The 23169-nt window shown below is 51.4% G+C and overlaps 1 protein-coding gene across 1 annotated transcript; it reads right to left on the reverse strand.

The window, feature by feature from the left end:
- Positions 1-2614: 2614 nt before the first annotated feature.
- ntn4 (netrin 4) lies at positions 2615-23133 on the reverse strand. The gene is made up of 10 exons (XM_056275976.1): positions 22757-23133; positions 21323-21876; positions 17174-17452; positions 11456-11582; positions 10663-10848; positions 6099-6312; positions 5388-5482; positions 4640-4708; positions 4321-4494; positions 2615-3695 (listed from the first exon to the last, which is right to left on the reverse strand). Exons 1-10 carry the CDS (start codon positions 22827-22829, stop codon positions 3556-3558), a joined length of 1911 nt encoding a protein of 636 aa, XP_056131951.1. The 5' UTR covers positions 22830-23133; the 3' UTR covers positions 2615-3555.
- Positions 23134-23169: the final 36 nt, after the last annotated feature.

Here is a 23169-nt window from a genome sequence, read left to right on the forward strand (position 1 = left end):
AAAAGAAAAGGCTAATTCCGGTGGTTTTATGAAGGTGTTAAGCAGCTGTGAAAGGTGGTGGTTTTTGTGGTGGCTGAAAACAAGAGGTGCAAGTGAAGTGTGGAGGAGAAACGCTTCACCTCCACTTGGCAAAGCACATTGAATGCAAATTGCGGTTTCTGTTTTTTTGTTTCATTATTTATGGCCCGCTGGGTGTGCAAAGGTGTGTGTATGTGTCGACTTCTCGACCGCCACTGTTTTTCCTGTTATGTTTTGAGAAGAATGTTATTTGTCTTGCCAGGGGATCCCTTTTCCCAATGTCCCCCAAGCTAACTTGCAGACCTGCCCGTCACTCAGACTCCTCTTGTCATGTTGATGCACAGTTTTGTCTATAGGGAGTCGATGACATCAGGTTCCTGTTGGCGTGGCTATATAACAATCAGCAGTGGTGTCTCAGTTTCTCTGCTATGTCAACAATACCCTGTCCTGGTTTGCTCTAATCTACTTGAGATAAAAAAAATTTTAAAAAAAAGTTTGTTTACATCCATGCATGCTTGTGTGCGTAATATAATGCAGGGGAGCGTTGATTGTTGGGAAGAAAGAGGATGACAGTCGGGATATTTTTAGCGCCACGAACAAAATATTGCTGACCTCTGGAACGCATTTCATTCTGGCCTCCTACTCCTCTCTCTTGCACATTTCCTCTCTGGGCAGGTCACAGATGGATTTGGTAAGAGGCCACATGATATAAACACACACACTGACTTCAGTGACCTACGTTTTGTAGTGAAGTCATTACTTATATCCCCCATCCCCCACCCCCCGGGGGGTCTATCTCAGAGGCATGGGTGCTGCTGAAGGAGGGGCATTGTGGCTCCCAGAGGAGAGAGGGGAGGCAGGGAGCGAGGGGTATTGTCCCCGAGCCTGCGGGAGCCGCCATGCGCTCTTGGCCAATAGGAGCACAAGAATGCTGACAGGACAAAGGCCATAACTCCATTCTATAGCACACAAGTGGGGCATTGTGTTCACACACACCCGCGCACACATACACTATGCACTCACCAATCAATGCCACGATATGTGGACCCCGCTGGCACACCAACCCACACGTTCTCACAAACACGATATTGCGGCAAACTATGAATCTGCGCAAGCATGCCAAACACTCATTCATCAACTAGTTTCCCACACACCATACAACCCCCCACAGGCCACCTCCATCCTGGTCTAAGAATGGCCAGTCAATCTGGGGACAATGAGCGAGGGGAAAAGAGCGCAAGACGATCCGTAGTTCAGCTGCAGCAGGGGTGTGTGTTTGTTTCTCCGAGTTGTGTCTAGGAGCCAAGGCCAGTTCTCACCACGTAAACTGCTTCCACGTCTAACCCGTGGGTCCACACAGTCACATTCCATTCCGTGTGCCCCCGTTCACCTCTTCTTCTACCGCTGCCAGGAAACAACACGGCGGAAACAAGGTGGAGCCGGGACCGATTGCCACAAATCTGTGAATGGGCTACAGCCGAGGGAAGGCGTGATGGACAGACAGCACTGTAAACACACACACCCCCGCCCCAACAAGGCCCAGTGGGCGGGTTTGGCAGACAGGTGAGTGACCTTTGACCCCAGCCTACTGTGGAGTTTGTCGGAACGCCTGGAATTCCTCCGCACTTCCCGGCCAACCACGTCACACGGACAGGAACGCTGAGAAAGGGATGGAAAACACGCACTCCCCAAAGCCAAACAGAGCATCTGCTCCCCCCGCCCTCTCTATTATGGGCAACATTCTGTTGGTTTGTGCGAATGCGGGAGACTGTTTTTGGAACAAAAAGAAAGGGAGTTATGCACGAGTGAGGAGAGAGAGTTGTGGGTGATAAGGATGTTCTCGTCCAATTTATCTGAGGTGTTCTGAGGCTCTGAGAAAGTCGTATTGTTGTCACCACAGAACTTAGGGGCAAAACTTGGTGTTTGTGTGTGTGAGTGAGAGACAGACAGAGAGAGAGACAGAGAGAGAGAGAGAGAGAGAGAGAGAGAGAGAGAGAGAGAGAGAGAGAGAGAGAGCAGTCCCCATCCCAGCAATTTGTGTTTATCTGTGTGTGTGTGAGAGAGAGAGAGAGAGAGAGAGAGAGAGAGAGAGAGAGAGAGAGAGAGAGAGAGAGAGAGAGAGAGAGAGAGAGAGAGAGAAAACAGTCACCATCCCATCAGTCAACAACCAGGAGCGATTGGGAGTCATCAATATTACTAAAAAAAAAAAAGGTAGCCAGGGTGAGAAAGAGATGAACAATATTTATATATACAAATGACACTGTACATGAGCACGAAGGACAGAATAGAGAGACGCGGCGTCTCCTAAACGCAGCAGTGTTACAGTGGAGTGTATGAATCACTATGCACGACCGACACAGTGTTGTTACATCTGAACACGTGCACAAACTCCAGATGCATCATCGGGTTCGACACAATCACCTGCTACGGACCTACAGATACCCTAGGGGAGACGAGACTGAAAGTGGACTGTGCTCATAGCATGCCTTGCACTCGGCCTCTCTCTCTCTCACACACACACACACACACACACACACACACACGCGCGCGCGCACGCATGCACACACACACGCACGCACGCACACAAGAAACTCACACTCACTCACGCTGGATAAAGACATTCACTCCGATTTCATCACAGGCACACCTGGACTGGTTAGGTTTATCCACCTGTAGTGGCATGTATGGCTTATTCAGCATCCCTCCGGGCGCTCGCATGTGGTTGCGTCTGCCACAGACTACCTGTCCGGTCTGTCCGGTGTGGCAGAGGGCACCACAGGCAACAGATGCGGTCTTATCCACTGTCCATGGAGAAAGAGGTCAATCATAAAACTCATGTAGAGGTTTGTGTGCTTATATGTATGTGTGTCTGTGTGTGTATGTGTGTTTGAGACCCCTTCGCTCTCATTGTTGTGCAGTCTATGGGTCCACGTTGCCCTTGGACTTTTGGCTGGTCCTTCTTGGGCTAAAGTGCTGGAGAAGAGGAAGAGACCGAGCCTTAATGGATGCGGGTGTGTGTGTGTGTGTGTGTGTGTGTGTGTGTGTGTGTGTGTGTGTGTGTGTGTGTGTGTGTGTGTGTGTGTATTGTAATGGGTCCAGGGGGACATTCAGTCACACACACACGCACACACAAAAAAAAAAAAGAGCCCCTCAAAAAGGCAGAAACAATTGGCCGTAGCACTGAAGAATTCCTCTCTTTGTTGAACTGTGGCAGCAGAGGCTTGGGAAGGGTTTGCAGGGAATCCTACGCAGGAGGAGCAGGAGAGTCTGCTCAGACATGTGGCTGATATCTCTCAAGCAATCACACGCTGTGCAATTTTGCAGATACGGCCTGCCGGCCTCAAACACTTATCGGACAAAGAAAAGAGCGAGGGCGAGACTCCGCTGTTTGTTAGAACCGTCCATCTGATCCAACCAATCCCCCGTTAGAGAACAAGGGGGAGGGGGAGGGGGGAATCCAATGGCACCGTCTTGTTCTCTCCGCCGCAGCTCATCTCCTTTTGTCGTCTGTCAGTCCCACACTGTTCCTCCCTCCATTTACCAGTTGCAGTCTTTCTTGAGCAGCGTGAGAACTTTGCGCCCCAGGCTGGCTCTCCAGGGCTTGACGAAGCTCTTCATGTTGACCATGAGACGACCCTGCTTGCGGTCCGTGTGACCCGCCACCACGTACTCCACACCTGAGGGAGAGGTCAGAGGTCAAACACAGTGGTCTTAGCTGGGGGAGCTTCAGATTTTTTTTACCCCCCCCCTTTTTTTTCTCCCCAATTGTACCAGTTACCCCACTTTCCCGAGCCGTCCCGGTCGCTGCTCCGCCCCCTCTGCCGATCCGGGGAGGGCTGCAGACTGCCACATGCCTCCTCCCATACATGTGGAGTCGCCAGCCGCTTCTTTTCACCTGACAGTGAGGAGTTTCACCAGGGGGACGTAGTGCGTGGGAGGATCACGCTATTCCCCCCAGTTCCCCACCCCCCCAAACAGGCGCACCGACCGACCAGAGGAGGCGCTGGTGCAGCGACCAGGACACACCCACAATCCAGCTTCCCACCCGCAGACACGGCCAATTGTGTCTGTAGGGACGTTCGACCAAGCCGGCGGTAACACAGGGATTCGAACTGGCGATCCCTGTGGTGGTAGGCAACGGAATAGACCGCTATGCCACCGGACGCCCCTGAATGTCAGAATTAACACTGAATGAAGGAAAAGTGTGTTGAAAATAACTCACGAGATCATAATAGTTGACAGATTTTATCCAAGTGAGTGCTTGTGTGTGTGTGCGCGCACATGTATGCATGTGCCTCTGACCTGGGTTGAGGATGGGACAGGTGCAGCCTCGTGCAGTCCAGGACTCCGGGTAAAGAGTGACTCGCCCCCTCTGTATCTTCACCTTCGTGTTCTGACTCAGCACCTTCTGAACTTTGACCTCCACCTCGGCATGAGAGCCTTTATCGTGGGCCGACAGCACCTTCACCTTGAGTACTGAGAAACGGGGGGGGGGGGGGTTGGGGGTCGAGCATTAACCTTGCCTGCGCATATGTGTGTGTGTGTGTTTGAGAGTTTTATGGGGGGAAAAAAAGGATGGCAGTGGACGGACCGGGGGGGTGGGGGGGTTGTGGCTTCTTACCATAAGCATAATTCATGGTGCAGAAGAGTTTGCTGTTGGTCAGGACTTGCTCTTTGCACTCACACTTCTCTGAGAGGAGAGATACAACCAAGATATGGACATAGATTAATACCTGTAACTGATGGGGTGTGTGTGTGTGTGTGTGTGTGTGGGGCCTCAGATGCGTGGCTTCCTAATTATGCAAGTACAAGTGTGCATGTCCACTGAAGAATGCACCTATGTCAGCTGCAATTATGGCGATGTGTGTGTGTGTGTGTGTGTGTGTGTGTGTGTGTGTGTGTGTGTGTGTGTGTGTGTGTGTGTGTGTGTATAGAGGAAGGAACATTTGAGATTTCTTTATTCCCCATTCCATGTCCTTATATGGCTCTGTCAAGAACTATTACTTAACCATTTATGCTAGCGGACTAGACTGTGGAATAGGACGAATGTCGCACACACACACACACACACACACACACACACACACACACACACACACAGTGTCTCTCACTTATTACTTAACCATTAATGCTAGTTCACTAGACTGTGGTGACCGCGGATGCATGTCTCACGCACACGCACGAACATGCACATAAACAGACAGACACACACACACAGTGTCTCTCACTTATTACTTAACCATTAATGCTAGTTCACTAGACTGTGGTGACCGCGGATGCATGTCTCACGCACACGCACGAACATGCACATAAACAGACACACACACACACACACACACACACACACACACAGAGTCTGTGTGTCTCACCTGAGTAGTGAAGGGCAGAGAAAAGTTCATCAGGTCTGAAGATCCTGGCTGACTCACTGGAGTTGCCATTGGAGTTGTAGAGATCCAGATCAGAGCTGCATAAACAAGTCCCTCTGTTAGTACACACATATACACACACACACACACACTTCAAAACGATTAGCGATCGTCAAAAGCCGTCGTGCAATGGTTGGACCCCCCCCCCCTTTTTTTCTCCCCAATTGTACTTGGCCAGTTACCCCAGTCTTATGAGCTGCCCCGGTCGCTGCTCCACCCCCTCTGCCGATCCGAGGAGGGCTGCAGACTACCACATACCTCCTCCCATACATGTGGAGTCGCCAGCCGCTTCTTTTCACCTGACAGTGAGGAGTTTCACCTGGGGGACGTAGCGCGTGGGAGGATCACGCTATTCCCCCCAGTTCCCCCTCCCCCCCGAACAGGTGCCCCGACCGACCAGAGGAGGCGCTAGTGCAGCGACCAGGACACATACCCACATCCGGCTTCCCACCCGCAGACACGGCCAATTGTGTCTGTAGGCACGCCCGACCAAGCTGGAGGTAACATGGGGATTCAAACCGGTGATCCCCGCATTGGTAGGCAACGGAATAGACCGCCACGCCACCCGGACCCCTGGTTATGACCTTCTTCTTTTTTTTTTCTACAGGAAAACTGTCGTGCTGTCTGTGTTTGTGCGCACTGCACGTCACTCACCCCAACAGACAGTCTCCGGTGAAGGGATCGCAGTCTCCCGCGCAGTCACATGGACGGCAGCCGTACTCATGGAAGCCCCAGTATCCCACCATGCACCTGTCACAGTGGGTGCCACCCACCCCTGGTTTGCAGATGCAGTTACCGTTGGAGGGGTCGCAGAGGGAGCCATCGGCCAAGTGGAAGGGCATGGAGCCCAGGGGGTGACAGCTGCATGCTGAGAGAGAACAGAGAGCACGGGGAAACCAGACTCAGATGGGACTCGTGCATGCAGACGCACCACCGCGAGCCAGTCTGCAGGGGCCAAACACTGCTTTACACAACAACAAAAAATCACAATCGCATCGTTCTCGGTGTTGTGGTTTACGTTTCAGGCGATCCAACTGTCAACAACCATCAGCTGTTGGTTTTTATTTGTCGTATTTTCCACGGGGATAGTTTAAGTGTGGAAAAAGAGGACATGAGAAGGGAGGACGGACTATGGACTCATGCAGGACTAGGAGACAGTCAAGATTTTGTTGCAGGAACATGGAATACAATGGGCTCTCTGTTATTTTCTTATCAGATTGGGGCAAACAAGCACACACACACACGCACACACACACACTTCCATTGCACTGACCAAACTAGGGCTGGCATTGTTTACAGTGTGTGAATCCGGAGAGCCAGAGCTTTGCAGGGGGTGAAACTAACAGTCTCAGCCGCCCCCCATAAATTTGTCACTATCTGGGGGGCAGGAGTTGGGGGGGGCATGGAAAAGAAGGGGGGAGAAGATGCAGAGCGAGAGAGAAAGGGGAGGGAGCGGGAGGAAGTAGTAGTTAGGGGCCATATTTCTGTTGTTTAATGATGCTTGAAGTCCCCCCCCCGCGCCTTTTCCACCCAACTGGCAGTAAATGAGTCTAACTGGATCCAGAGGCAGGTCTCTCTGCACTCGCTCCCCTCATCCACCGAGTGTGTCGGGACACAATAAGGTAATGAGGTGATGCTACTTACACGCCCTCCACTGTCTGAACCTTACAGACGGGGCCGCAGTCTTTATCGGACAAATCAGGTGAGATAAGATAAACCAGGCTTCTCATCTGAAATCCTACAGCATCGAGCAGTAGACTCATAAAAGATGTCATATTCACAGACTCGCAGATAAAAATTCAAAGGCGCGGACACTGTTACAGAGGAGAAGTAATGCAGAGGCCTATATACGGTCGTTCTAAATCATATACCGGGGGGGGGGCAGGCTTGCCTATACTCAACATTGCTGCGTTGCTGCAAAAAAGTCTGTCGTTTCCACGGTCTGTCCCACACCAGATCCTCAGAACCAGAAACACTTTTTCATTTCATTTCTTGTACAAACAAAAAAAATCACTGCCCAGGAGAACGAACGCCAGCCAGGATGACTGTCGGAACTGCCGGTCTGCATGGGCTAGCAGTTAGCTTAGCCTGCCCCGCTTCTGCGTCCTGTCACACCGCCCTCGGTGTTTCCTCTTCGGACGCAGCTCCAGGCAGGGCCGTGGTCCCTGGGCCCACCGGACGCAGTAGACCCGGTTGCCCCAGCTGATCCAACGCCAGCTCTCCCAGCCAGACACCTTCGACACACCTCCCCACACTCCACACGACGACACTAAAAACACAGTCAACGCCAGGCGAGGCCGCCGCCAGACCGCCCTTGGTGTTATCGGAACTGCCGGTCTGCATGAGCTAGCAGTTAAATTAGCCTGCCCCGCTTCCGCGTCCTGTTAGACCGCCCTCGGTGCTTCCTCTTCGGGCGCAGCTCCGGGCAGGGCCATGGTCCCTGGGCCCACAGGACGCAGCAGACCAGGCGCCCCCAGCGCCAGCTCTCCCAGCCACCAAATGAAGACAAACGTAGACGCAGACATAGACAAAAACACTGCATGGATGGTACTGGGTGAGGCCGCCGCAAACGTGAATTTGGGCCGCCATCTTCCCACACCGGTACTGGGTGAGGCCTCTACAAACGTGAATTTGCACTGCCATCTTCCCACACCGGTGCTGGGTGAGGCCTCTACAAACGTGAATTTGCACCACCATCTTCCCACACCGGTGCTGGGTGAGGCCTCTACAAACGTGAATTTGCACCACCATCTTCCCACACCGGTGCTGGGTGAGGCCTCTACAAACGTGAATTTGCACCACCATCTTCCCACACCGGTGCTGGGTGAGGCCTCTACAAATGTGAATTTGCACCGCCATCTTCCCACACCGGTGCTGGGTGAGGCCTCTACAAATGTGAATTTGCGCTGCCATCTTCCCACACCGGTACTGAGTGAGGCCGCCACAAATATGAATTTGCGCCGCCATCTTCCCACACCGGAATCCTATCTGTATTCTTCAGTCAGCAGCCTCCACACATTAATCATTAACAAATACAATGCCACCTCAGTCTTATAAAGTGCTAACATGTGTTTTGTGTGCGTGTGTGGGGTGTGTGTTTACGTATCTATGTGAAAATATATGAGGGGTTGAAGGGTCATTACACAAGGATTTATGTATGAGTGTGTGACAGTGTGTGTGTGTGTGTGTGTGTGTGTGTGTGTGTGTGTGTGTGTGTGTGCGCGCATGTGTGCACGTGCTCACAGTTTAAGTTGTTAGCGCTGCAGTCTCTCGGTGAAAACTTTATGGTTATGTGCTGAGATTTGACAGAACACCGGTCTGATAAACCACAGAAAACACCCTACCAGCAAACGAAAACAAAGCTTACCACACATGCACACACAATGACACGGAGACAGACATACACACACGGTGTAACTTTCCCTCCTAAAGTGTTGAGTGTGCATGGGCTTGCACGGTGCTTGACGGTGTTTTCTTTATAGAGCCCCCTCCATGGATGGTATGAAGAAAATGTTCTTCGCAACGAAGGGGAAATTCCTCCATTGTCAGCAACGACTTCCAGTGGGATTTCACAACTTCTCCCTTCATCTGTAGGCTTTCTGTTCCCCTTGCATGTTCTCTCCCTTTCCCTCCCATCCATCACCCATTCCTCCCATCCATCACCCATCAGTGCAGAGCAGAAGCCAGGCCAGCGCAGCAGTGTTCAGATGGTTCCCCGAGCGATGGAAGTGAAATAAGTTCAACGATAAAAACCGGCGGGACGGCTCAGAAGAGTGGGGTAACTGGCCACATAGAATTGGGGAGAAAAAAGGGGGGGGCTGCAGTTGCATCAATACTTTGAAGTGTTTGGATAAAACGGGACAATTTTTTCAGTTTTGCGGAGGAAAGTGGACCCATATGAATGCTAATGCACACGCACACACACACACACAAACTCACTCACCCACCCACACACACACACAAACTCATTCACTCACTCACACACACTCACACACACACACACACACACACACACACACACACACACACACACACACACACACACACACTCACACTCACTCACTCACACACAAACTTTTTCACTCACTCACAAACTCACTGACACACTCACTCACACAAACACACTCATTCACTCACTCACACACACAATGACTCACTCACTGACACACACACTCACTCATAAACTCATCACTCACACACACACACACACACACACACACACACTCACTCACTCACTCACTCACTCACCCACAAACTTTTTCACTCACTCACACACACACTCACACTCATTCACTCACTCACTCACACAAACATACACACTCACTCACTAACTCACACATCATACATGAGGCCAGTGTCGCGCTAACAGCTAGCATACCAGTACGACTAAGCCCACTGAGTCAAATCTGACAGATAATCTGAGGGAGAATGTAGCCACTGCTTTGTGTTTACGGATGACTATCTCGTGTTTACTTAAGACTCGTCTCGTCACCAGACGGCAGCGAGAACCCTATGCAAAACACACACACAAACACACACACACACACACACACACACACACACACACACACACACACACACACACACACACACACACACACACACTGACGCTTCCAATGATTACCCTGAGAGACGTCCTGGGCAGCTGACTCAGACACAGATAGGGCAGGAGAAAACAACTGCAGATGGACGGGGGGCACTGGGTGTGGGCGGCGTCTATATGCGTGCAATGACGAGAATTTTGAGTCAAGTCCTAAGTATGCCGCCATCTGATGATTAACTACAGTGTAAACACTGGATGGAGCGTGGGCGGTGCGGATCTTGCTCTCTTGCACACACAGACACACAGACACACACATGCACACGCAGACACAGCCAGGTGCCCACCAGGAATCAGCATTATCCAGCACGTCCTGGCTTGTGGTCTTAGTCGTCGGCATTCCATGCAGGAATGAGCACTCTGTGCCAGTGTGCATGTGTCATGCGGTGAAGGCTGTGATTCAGTTTGCACGTATCAGTGACAGCGCTTGTGTTTTTGTTGACAACACTCTCGTTAATCAACCACCAATTATGTCCAGCACACCGAATTTTTCTCACTTGCAAAATTACACGCACGCTAAAGGCAGCCGCTGCCCGCACTTAAGTGCCACTTTACCCACGTTAAGATGTCTCGGGGCGGACAGAACGAGATGTTTACGATAGGTGTGTTGTGTCTCACGTTTGCAGGAGTCCGAGGTGGTGTGAGGTCGGTAGGGGTCTCTGTAGAAGCCGGCTTTGCACTTCTGACACTGCTGCCCCTCCGTGTTGTGCAGGCAGTCGCACACGCCCCCGCTGCGCTGGCCAGACTCGCGCCACGCCAGCCAATCAAAGTGGCAGCTTTGGGCGTGTCCGTTGCACTTGCACTCTGGACAAACGGTAGAGCAAAGCAGTCAGTAACCAGCAGGACAGATAAAACAGTAGAGAGTAAAGCAGTCAGTAACCGGGAGGACAGATAAACAGTAGAGAGTAAAGCAGTCAGTAACCGGGAGGACAGATAAACTGTACAGTAAAGCAGTCAGTAACCGGGAGGACAGATAAACGGTAGAGAGTAAAGCAGTCAGTAACCGGGAGGACAGATAAACAGTAGAGAGTAAAGCAGTCAGTAACCGAGAGGACAGATAAACGGTAGAGTAAAGCAGTCAGTAACTGGGAGGACAGATAAACAGTAGAGAGTAAAGCAGTCAGTAACTAAGAGGACAGATAAACAGTAGAGAGTAAAGCAGTCAGTAAATAGCAGGACAGATAAACAGTAGAGAGTAAAGCAGTCAGTAACCAGCAGGACAGATAAACGGTAGAGAGTAAAGCAGTCAGTAACCGGGAGGACAGATGAACAGTAGAGAGTAAAGCAGTCAGTAAACAGGAGGACAGGCGGCCAATCACTGACATCTGACTTGCAAGGAAAATTACTTACGATTTTGTGTGTGTGTGTGTGTGTGTGTGTGTGTGTGTGTGTGTGTGTGTGTAAAACTGACTTCGGCACTCATGTGGAGCTCCTGTCAGTCCGTCTGCAGGCTGCCAAGGTCTGTCGTTGTAGAGCGGAGCACAGCGCTCACAGTGAACACCTGCTGTGTTGTGTCTACACACACACTTCCCATGAACCTGAGAGAGAGAGAGAGAGCGAGAGAGAGAGAGAGAGAAAAAGAGAGAGGCTCATTAGCTACCATCTGAGGAATCATCAGAGCTGAGTGAGAATGATGAACGGAGATGGATAAAGAAAGAGCGAGGGAGAAAGAGACAGACGGAGAGACAGAGGGATGGGAGAACAATGAGGTTAGTGTGAGGGAGAGAAATGTTTCCCACGTGAGAGCAACAGCACCGTGTTCTGACCCCTGGAGGTCGGGGCTCCCCGGCCTGCTCTCTCCCTCTCTCTCGCCCCCCACCCCCCCACCATAGACTCTCTAATACCTCCACATTCTGTTTCACTGTCTTGTACTTTCTTTCTCACCCCCTCTCTCTTAATCAGTCTCTCACATACACGCACACACATGCGTGCACACACACACTCTCTCTCTCTCTCTCTCTCTCCTTTCCTCGCTCTAAGTTCCTGGCCTGGAATTACTGAATGGAGAGTGATTGTTTGGCTTCATCACTGGAAACGAGAACTGGCCTCCAGTCTGAAAAGGGTGCTCTGTGTGTGTGTGTGTGTGTCTGTGTGCGTGTGTGTCTGTGTGTATCAGTGGAAGTATGTGGCACTGACGGCACAATAACAATCTCCTTGTCATTCCTCGGGGCTGGAATGCCGTGCATGCTGGATAATGATGTGCTTTAGGGGGAGGTTGACAAGGCATCTGAGGTAGCTCTCTATCTGTTTGGGTTACACCACGCCACCATAATGTACAATATGGAACACACAGGTGTGCCCACACACACACACACACACACACACACACACTAATACAATGATTACAGACACAGACATGCACGGATCAATGCAGACGTACAAAGTCACACATAGAAAAATGTTAGCGTGTAAAAACACACAAAACAATTACTGGTATACAAACACCCTGACGACCCCTTAAAGAATTGCCCCACTGTGTAAGATGCAGTGTGTGTGTGTGTGTGTGTGTGTGTGTGTGTGTGTGTGTGAGAGAGAGAGCGAGAGTGTGTGTGTGTGTGTGTGTGTGTGTGAGAGAGAGAGCGAGAGTGAAAGAGTGAGTGTGAGAGTGAGTCAGTGAGTGAGAGAGTGTATGTGTGCGAGAGAGAGTGTGAGACAGTGAGTGTGTGAGAGTGTGTGAGTCAGTGAGAGAGAGAGTGTGTGAGAGTGGGTGAGTCAGTGAGTGAGTGAGAGAGAGTGTGTGTATGTGTTTGCTCTACTTTCCTCTGACAAGCTCGGGTTCTCCCTCTCGCCAATACACACACACATACACAACACATATAATTACATACACAAAACACACACATAAAGCTGCACACTACAGACCTGCACAAAGTCAAACATCGCCACATGCTTAAGAAACAGACCTACACTCGCCAACCAAACTGCAGTCCTGATCCCAGGGCAGCCCTGTGCTGTAAAACTGAGTAAATAGCCACTGGGTGAGTAGATGCCAGAACGACTGAACCCGGAGCCATTTCCCTCACACATCAGCTATCACTTTAACCACACCAATAAGGGAACAATTGTATAAATGGGAGGTCAAGAAAAAGCAGGCAGGGGGACTAATGAAAGACATTGAAAATAATGAAGTCATTAATGAATACAACTGGAAACTTGAAAGACCCCAGCGGAAAGATGGAGGGGATGGAAACGATGGAGCAGACGGAAAGAAAGGAAAGGCTAAATGCAGTTGGCCCCAGTCCAGACAGCTGGTATGTCAACCAATTTCACATGTTTACCATAACGTGATATGGGACAATTAGCACAAGTACACACAGAGACGTGTGCACACGCAAGGGTATGCAAGATCCTTCCACATACACAAGCCCACATACAGTATATAGGCGTGCGTGTACGTGGACGCATGTGCGCGCGTGTGCACGCGCACACACACACACACACACACACACACACACACACACACACTCACTCTCCGGTCCTCACCATGTAGCAAGTACAAGAACACACACACAAACACACACACATACATACACGCACGCACGCACACACACACACACACACTCTCTCTCCGGTCCTCACTATGTAGCAAGTACAAGAACACACACACACACATGCACACACACACACACACATACAGAGTCTCTGTGTGTCACCGAAGTAGTAATTGTAGCAAGTTTGTCCTACGGACACTGTTGGGGTTGCAGATTGGTGAGGGGTGCAACACTAACTAACAGTAAGAGTGACAGAAGCACTAACTAACAGTAAGGGGGAGAGAAGCACTAACTAACAGTAAGGGAGAGAGAGAAGCACTAACTAACAGTAAGGGAGAGCAAAGCACTAACTAACAGTAAGGGGGAGAAAGAAGCACTAACTAACAGTAAGGGGGAGAAAGAAGCACTAACTAAAAGTAAGGGAGAGAGAGAAGCACTAACTAACAGTAAGAGAGAGAGAAGAAGCACTAACTAACAGTAAGGGAGAGAGAGAAGCACTAACTAACAGTAAGGGAGAGAGAAGCACTAACTAACAGTAAGGCGGAGAAAGAAGCACTAACTAACAGTACGGGGGAGAAAGAAGCACTAACTAACAGTAAGGGGGAGAAAGAAGCACTAACTAACAGTAAGGGGGAGAAAGAAGCACTAACTAACAGTAAGGGGGAGAGAGAAGCACTAACTAACAGTAAGGGAGAGCGAAGCACTAACTAACAGTAAGGGGGAGAAAGAAGCACTGACTAACAGTAAGGGGGAGAGAGAAGCACTGACTAACAGTAAGGGGCAGAGCGAAGCACTAACTAACAGTAAGGGAGAGAGAGAGAAGCACTAACTAACAGTAAGGGGGAGAAAGAAGCATTAACTAACAGTAAGGGGGAGAAAGAAGCACTAACTAACTAACAGTAAGGGGGAGAAAGAAGCACTAACTAACAGTAAGGGGGAGAAAGAAGCACTAACTAACAGTAAGGAGGAGAGAGAAGCACTAACTAACAATAAGGGGGAGAGAGGAGCACCAACAGTAAGGGGGAGAGAGAAGCACTATAGGGCACTGATGTTTTATGCCTCATGACGTTTGTCCTCCCCCACTAGCTCTTTAAGAGCATGGATGTCAGTCTCTCCTGCCTCCCTTATAACCCCAAACGATTAATGAGAGAAGGACGCCCCAAAAATCAGCAGCATGTGCTAAGTGTGTGTGTGTGTGTGTGTCTCTCGCAGACACACACAAGTGCAAAAGGACAGAAAGAGAGGCTGAGGGGGGAAAAAAAGGACAGAGCTCCAAATATCGAATGGAAAAGACAAGAGGAAGAGAATCCGAGTCGGTTCATTAGCGGGCTGACAGCTCAACACCGTCACTGAGAAGCAGCCTAATCTGCAGCACCGGAGCACTTGTCGCTCTGCATTATCGGCAGAAGGATGACTTCAGGTTTCACTGCCCTGATCAGCTCCTTTCTCTGCCCTGCTACACTTCCACAACACCCCCCCCTCCTACCCCCACCCCCCACTGTGGCTTGACTAATTGCTGCTAACGCTCCAGTAGCTGGTCCTGGAGATCATTATGTATACATGTGTGTGTGTGTGTGAGTGTGTTGTGTAATTTGGCGGTTGTTGATAGGGTGCAGAATGGAGGCTGGCATTGTGGCCGACTAACAGACAGTGTAATCACCCTGCCCCGTAGGGCCTGGACCACAACCCCCCCGCCCCCCCCATGTGTAGGTGAGAGCGTGTGTGCACTGAGTGTTTGTGTGTGTGTGCGCGTGTGTGTGGTGCTCAATGAAGGGCTTACCGCTCTCCTTGCACCTTCATCCCTGCTCATGCTGTCTGGGCACTAATCTCCTTGATCAAGGCCACTTTTAGCACTGATTACTGGAATGAAGCTTTAAACAACACTAAACGTGTATGTACACAACACACTCTTTCTCTCCCTCTAACACACACACACATACACACACACACACACCCTTCCCCACTCTTTTCCTGTGTTTACAGGCCAGTAATCTCTCCCCTCATCTCGCTTGCCGTGCTCTGGTTGTTTGGGTTTCGCAGATACGGCCGCCCCGGGTCGGAACGGAGACAGAAAACAAACTGTTGATGGGGAGGGAAGTACTTGATGGGGAGGGGAGTACTTGATAGGGAGGGGAGTAGTTGATAGGGAGGGGAGCACTTGATGGGGAGGGGAGTACTTGATGGGGAGGGGAGTACTTGCATAACCTCGCCGCGTGTTTACCGAACACTCCCGCATGGCACACGACGCACCTGCGTTCTGCTGAGCTGAGGTAATGTTGTGTGAACAGGGATTTACTGTTCAAACCCGAGGCCCCGCGGCCGTCAGCGGTGGCTCGGCGTGCGCCGTGTGGCTCCGCGGTGACTTGCGCCGATAGGCGTCTGTTTACAGGGCCCGTGCAAAAAAATACCTCAAAAGAAAAAGAAAGGAGGAGGCTGCATACAAGGCCCCCTTGCACAAACAATGGGCACGCTGGTCACGTTTTCCTTCGCGCGTGATGGCACGCTCTGGAGCAAACACGCTGTTTATCCGTCCGAATGGTTTTGTGTCCGTCTTCGAAAGGAAACGCTTTGTTGACTCTCACTTTCCATGTGCTCTCTCTCTCTCGCGGGCCCCGCTGATTGCGGGAGAACGGGAGCCGGGCTTCAAAGGCGTCGAGCGGAACTGTCTGACTGTTTGTCAAGATGCCTGAGATAGGCGTTCCACTTGTGCAGCCTAAAAAACACTCGCTGTTTCTCCAAGAACAACACGGGGGGACTCGGCCCCGTCTCTTCGCACCTTTATCAACGCGCACTGACAGCCACAGACGCGCACGTCAACGTCTCCGCTAGCCCTCTGCTGAATCGATATGTAAATATTGTGTAACTCTTGCCGGCGGGGAAGAGAGTCGGCCCTTCATCTGCCCAGACAGGCGGAGGAGGCAGGGGAGAGGAAAGTGATACCCCTATCATTAAGCACGCTGGCCGCAGACGGCGTCGCAGACAGACACACACATACATGCACACACACACACACACACACACACACACACACATTCATGTGTGCACACAAACAGAAAATACTGGGTGTCTGGGTGGCGTGGCGGTCTATTCCGTTGCCTACCAACACGAGGATCGCCGGTCCAAATCCCCGTGTTACCTCCTGCTTGGCTGGCCGTCCGTCTCTACAGACACAACTGGCCTTGTCTGCGGGTGGGAAGCCGGATGTGGGTATGTGTCCTGGTCGCTGCACTAGCGCCTCCTCTGGTTCGTCGGGGCACTTGTTCAGCGGGGAGGGGGAACTGGGGAGAATAGTGCGATCCTCCCATGCACTGCATCCCCCTGGCGACACTCCTCACTGTCAGGTGAAAAGAAGCGGCTGGCGACCCCACATGTATCGTAGGAGGCATGTGGTAGTCTGCAGCCCTCCCCGGATCGACAGAGGGGGGTGGAGCAGTGGAAGAGCGAGGTAAGATACAACTGGGGAGTAAAAGGGGGGGAGGGGGAATCCAAAAAACAAAAACAGAAAATATTTCTCTCCATCACTTTCTTTCCCTGAAATTGAAGCACATAACTGCACACACACACACACACACACACACACACACACACACACACACACACACACACACGCACACACACCCTCCTCCCCTTTGGCTCACCACATGGTTGGTCCTGTCCCTCACGGGCCGGTATCCGGGTGCGGGGACACACTGCTCAGCGTGCCCATTGCAGAAGCAGCTTCCCTTGACTATCAGGTCGTAGATGGCGAAGTGCTTGCTAGGGGGCGCTCCGCTGGCAGAGGCGAGGTCTTTGGCCTGGCAGGGACACGACTGGTGCTTCAGCAGACGAACGCGGATGTTCGTCACCCGGAGTTGCTCCTGGGCCTCCGCCCCGAATGGATCCAGGGACTCCCACTGGGGCAGAGCGCGGTAGATTACCTGCCAATCAAAGAGACACATCAGAATCCACCACTAAGAGCAGCACTTCTGGCCTACTTTCAGTCCACACCCGTATCTCTTGCGGCCCTGTTTGGTGTCTGGCACTGGTCAAACTGAAGATCCCTCCAATAAACCCTCCCCTTGCCAATGCCATCACCAGGGCTCCTGTTGCTATGAGCAACCAACATGCCCCTCGCTGCTGTTGCTGAGGGGGGAAAAAAGTTGGTTCTGCCCCAACACTGAATGTGAAAGAAGTATGTGTGTTTTGTTTTTTTCCTGTGCGTTTCTTTGCCAAAGTGACGGGGAGTGTGCGTCTCCGGCTGGCTGTCATTGATATCATTGGATGAGTGGTGTGTGCGTTTTTTGGGGGGGGGGGGCGCTGCAAGCCGAGCGCCCACGCTGATCCCTCATTGGCTAGATTACTGGCCGGGAGTATGATTGGAGGAGCACTATTAATTTCCCCCGTTGTTGGAAAAGGTCACGGGGTCATGGCATTGTGGTCTGCAATTAAGGGGAACGCGACAAATAGGACGAGGGGCGCCGGTCCACAGGAGAGCACGGAGAGTGGGGCCAGACAAAGAGCAGGCCGGGGATGTAGCTCCACATAACTCAGTCATAGACAAAAGGCCCGCGACAGCCCGGTGACACCACAGCAACACCGCCATGCACGCAAATGTATGCAAATGCACACAGACACACACACACACAAGTGCAGCAAACATCAATTCTGTGCACTTGTTCAGGGAAGAAAAATCCTGCAAGAGGCCAAGTGCCTGCCGGTTTTCATGTCAGCAGGCGCTAATGTGCTGCTGATGCCCATCCTCATGTTTTCTTGACACCGAGGGACCTGGACTCGGGTTCAAGTATAAAAAAAATGGCCGCCGGGCGAATGGGACCAAAACCAAATTGCAGCTTTTTTCACGAGCGGTGCAAAGCAGGCAAGACACCTTCTGTCCATTACTTTCTCGTGACCCTCTGCAAAACAAGCCACGTTTTGCTACCCGCGCACACAGAACGCCGAGGCAGCGGGTTCGGCATGGGGCATTTGTCCACTCAGAATCTTGCTCCCCATTTCGAGCCGAAAAATAATTCAAATCTGGCTTTGACAACCCTAATTCCATCAAAGCACTGCGGACTGTAATCTGGTAAACAGGCACAATGGGCATTGATGGAGGGAGAGGGAGAGAGAGAGAGAGGGAGAGAACAGGAGAGAGGGAAACAGCGGAGCGGGGGATGGGTGTCTAGCCAGCAGTACCAACATCCATCGGAAGAACGGCACTTCCTTCCCGGCAGACAGACGAGGAAATGACTAAGTGTTCATCGGGAAGTGTACGGGCAGAGTCTGCATGCTTGAGGATTTGGTGAAAGTGTGTGTGCGTGCGTGCGTGCGTGTGTGTGCGTGCATGTGGGCTGGTCTCCCTTGCGCCTTAGGAGGTTAAGTCTCTAACAAACACTCACATTCTTCAAACTCAGCTGACCTCATAAATAAGGCAAGAAGCGCTGTATTCCCCTACACAGACGCGCGCGCGCGCACACACACACACACACACACACACTACAGGTGAACATGCAGCTCTCTCGGCACAAGAGATGACATGCTTTCATGTGTGCTGCAGAAAAGAGAGAAAGGGAAAGCTGAGAATACCTGCTTCCTGTACTGCTCCGAGCAACACCCCCCCCTCCCTCCTTCCCCCTCCCCCTGCTGCTATCCATCACGGCCCAGGCTTAACAGATGGCGGGAGTTCAAACCCTCCGCACACACACATGCGATCCCACACGCTTAGACACCCGCGCTTAAAATTCAGATGAATGCTCGTTCTCTGGCAGAGTCCGCATCTGCAGAGGGAGCCCATATGCCTGAAGATACGCGTGCATGCACGCCTACCATACACACACACGTTAAAGACGGACAGCCCTGGGCGTCCAGGTGGCGTGGCGGTCTATTCCGTTGCTTACCAACACGGGCATCGCCGGTTTGAATCCCCGTGTTACCTCCGGCTTGGTCGGGCGTCCCTACAGGCACAATTAGCCGTGTCTGCGGGTGGGAAGCCGGATGTGGGTATATGTCACGGTCGCTGCGCTAGCGCCTCTTCTGGTCAGTCGGGGCGCCTGTTTGGGGAGGGGGAATAACATAATCCTCCCACGCGCTACGTCCCCCCGGCGAAACCCTTCACTGTCGGGTGAAAAGAAGCGGCTGGCAACTCCACATGTATCGGAGGAGGCATGTGGTAGTCTACAACCCTCCCGGGACCCGGATCGGCAGAGTGGGTGCAGCAGCGACCAAATTGGCTTGGAAGAGTGGGGTAATTGGCCAAGTACAATTGGGAGGAAAAAGGGAGGGGGGGCGGATAGTCCATTCATATTCATACACCTTACTATTTATTTGGACCAATACACAAAGGAGGTATTTTCAGCCTTCACACACACACACTATACATGACATTCTTTGCTGTCATCACCTTGTGCGGGCCACAGAAAGTTACAGCGTCAGCGTTATGGGCCATGTATAATCATGAGAAAATACACAATGGTAAACAAAAAAAGAAAAGAAGAAGATATGTCTGGCTGAGCGGCAGCAGCTGTAGCGAGTCTGTCAGGCCCTGCTTGACCTCTTCTGACTCCGGGGTCACCGGCTGAGTTGTAACACCGCGCTCCCGGCACAGGTGGCCAGGCTCCAGGCACAGGTGCCTGAATCGAAGCGAAAACCAAACATGCAAAGCGCAGAAGAAAAAGAAAGCAAAAAAAAAAAGGAAAAGGAAAAGAAAACATACATACACTCATGAAAACATAAGTGGGCCATCTTTAAACCACTTCATTTGTCTCTGTCTATCTCATATAAACCATACTAATTACACTGGTTCAAAAACCCAGGACTTGTATACCAACACAAAACACACACACGCATGCACACACACACACACACACACATACACTATAGTCTCTGGTTTCAGCTATGGTAGCCTAATGAATTCATACATTTATTCTTAAAGATAATTTTTTTGGCATTTTCCACCTTTATTTGACAGCAATTAGTCGAGAGAGAGAGAAAAGGTAAGGCAGGGGGGAGCAAGAGGGGATGACATGCAACAAAGGGCCCGGGCTGGATTCGAACCCAGGCCCTCTGCGGTAAGGACTCGACCTTACGCCGTATGTGCCCTACCAGGTGAGCCACCGGGGTGGCCCTGAATTCATCAAATTTGTCAGGATTAGCTGTAGGGAATCATCGCAAAGAGTCTAAAAAGACACGTAACATCATCACACATACACGGCACGTACACGCGATACCGCTGGAAGGAGCCCGGAGTGGCGCTACGCACGCTCTACGCCACCATACACAGCTGGAACACAACTCCCAGCACACTGCTTCAATTACACATCAATGGACCGCGAGAGGCTCTTTTGTGGCACAGCCAACTACCCCTTCATGCTTACACATGCGCACACGCACGCACGCACGCGCACACGCACACACACACAACACAGCTGTTCTCCGCTTGCATATCGGTCGTAAGGGAAGGTAATGCAAAAAGGGTCTGTGTCAAAACAAACAGCAGTGTTTGTCAGGTAGCAGAGGTGTAGTCTGAGTGCCACATGACATGAAGTCATCACCAACTGCTACAACCAAATTATAGCGTGCAAAGAGGAAAGCTGTGTCTAAACAGGAAAGGCTTCCTGTCACCCTTTTGAACCATGCATTTGTCCACGACAGTATGGGTGTGCTGGGGTGGGTGGGTGCTGCATTTGCAGCCACAGAAGCTGAGCTAATCTCATTCATTTGAGGATGTCCTATTCCTGTCTCTGTAAACACATACTTACACGCATGCAACAACAACAAAAATCATACAAATAAGACACAAACTCCCTCCTCACCTCTCCCCGGGTGCAGGGATTAGCTCCAGAGTACTTGGAGGTGCAGGAAACTTTGTCCAGGCCTGAGTCCACTTTCCCCACCTCCAGACCAAAGGCGGCGCTGCAGTTGCTGGCGTAGAACTGCAGCGTCTTCCACGTCTGCCCAAAGTCCTGCGAGCGCTCCAGCGTCATGGCGGCGGGCCGCGGCGAGCGGAACACCATGATGAGGTGCGTGAGGTAGAACTCCGTCTCCAGGTCCAGCTGCACCGTCTCCGACTCCACCCCCTCGGCCGACTGCCACCAGGTGTTGGGGTGGCGGAAGGATGAGTCGGCCATGGAGTTTGCCAGGTGGGCCAGGAGGGGCAGGCCGGCGTTGCATTTGGAGCACTTGGTGCTGCCACAGGCTGGGTTGGTAGGGGTATCGGGGTATGAGCAGTACAGCTCAGTGCCGTTGTTGCCACAGACGGTCTGGGTGAGGACCCTGCGGCCCAGGGCCAGGTTGCCCATACGGGGGTTACACGCCCGGCTCTCGCAGCGAGGGGCCACCCCTGCACGGAACACTTCCACAGCCAAGCCTAGAAAGGAAGAAAAGATAGATAGATATTAGTTGAGAAGTACAGCTCAGTAGACTGTGGTGTACTAGAATTGTTATTTAGGAAAACATTTCTATACAAACATATAAGAGTAACCGAGATAGAAAGAAAAAGTGAATTTAATATGTGCGTGCGTGTGCGTGCGTCAGTTTGTGTACACAGATCACGTGATTCGCTTGAATGGGAAATGAAACGCAAACCCCCAACAGAGGTGCTGTGCACCTGCCTGCCTCACAGCATGCATGGCCACTGGAGAGGGTTTCTCTTCGACGCTATCGCTGGTGAAGTTTGGTCAGCTCAGAGAGGATGGGCAGCAATGCAGACGCTTCTCTGATCAGTCAGAAACCCCCTCCTCCTCCAGTCTGACATCCTGCAAAGAGCTCCGCTGCCATCCCTCCGAGATGATCCATCGTCTAAAACGGTGATGGCACGGATCTGCTTTCGCAAGCGAACGTCTCTCTAAACCGGTGGCCCTGAACAATGGGAGCTCCCACGCCGCCTTTTGTTCCCCGCCTTATACGTCTAGTCTGAATAACTAATGATTTGATTTGATTTTCTGCGACAAGCTTTGGTTGCGACACTTGCATAGCTTCTCGGGATACCGAAGCTGTCCCTTCCATCAAAAGGTTAACGAGGAGCCAAACGAAGGTTAACTGCGACGCGCTGGCGAGACTGCGCCTTTCTTTTTTTTCTCCCCCCCTGCACTTGTCGCCGTCGCCCGCATGTTTCTCATGTTGGGTTGGGCCCTGCGTGTCTTCACCACTGATAATAATAAAAAAAAGAAATTTACATGAGAGATATTTGCGCTTCAAACGGAAGCAGCTGCCCGCAAGTAAGTTCGGCGATCGAAAACCCGACTTACCTGCATCCGATAGCGTTGCTAAAGCGATCACAAATAAAGTGATCATACTCCCGAATTCCCGATTTCTCCTCATTTCAATGTGCGTTTGGGGGAACCGAAGACGAATCCAATGGACGGACGGACGGACACGATTAACGTGCTGAAGTTATCCCGACAGAATGTAGGCGCAATATCCCATCCACCAAAGTAGTACGCAGGTTCAAATCCAATGCGCTTTTCAACTCAGTTTGAAGTCAAAGGCAAAAGCTGAGTCCGACTCCTAGGGAAAACGATTCCATTTCTTTTCTTTCTTTTCCTTTTCTTTTTTTTCTTTCGTACAGCCTGAGAAATCCTAATGGGTGAATGAGCTGTCTCCACACGGCACCTTAACTCTTGTCTGCTCCTCCACGGTTTATCTGCTTGCTTCAGCCCCG

This window comes from Lampris incognitus, chromosome 3 (assembly GCF_029633865.1).
Source record: "Lampris incognitus isolate fLamInc1 chromosome 3, fLamInc1.hap2, whole genome shotgun sequence".
NCBI lineage: Eukaryota > Metazoa > Chordata > Actinopteri > Lampriformes > Lampridae > Lampris > Lampris incognitus.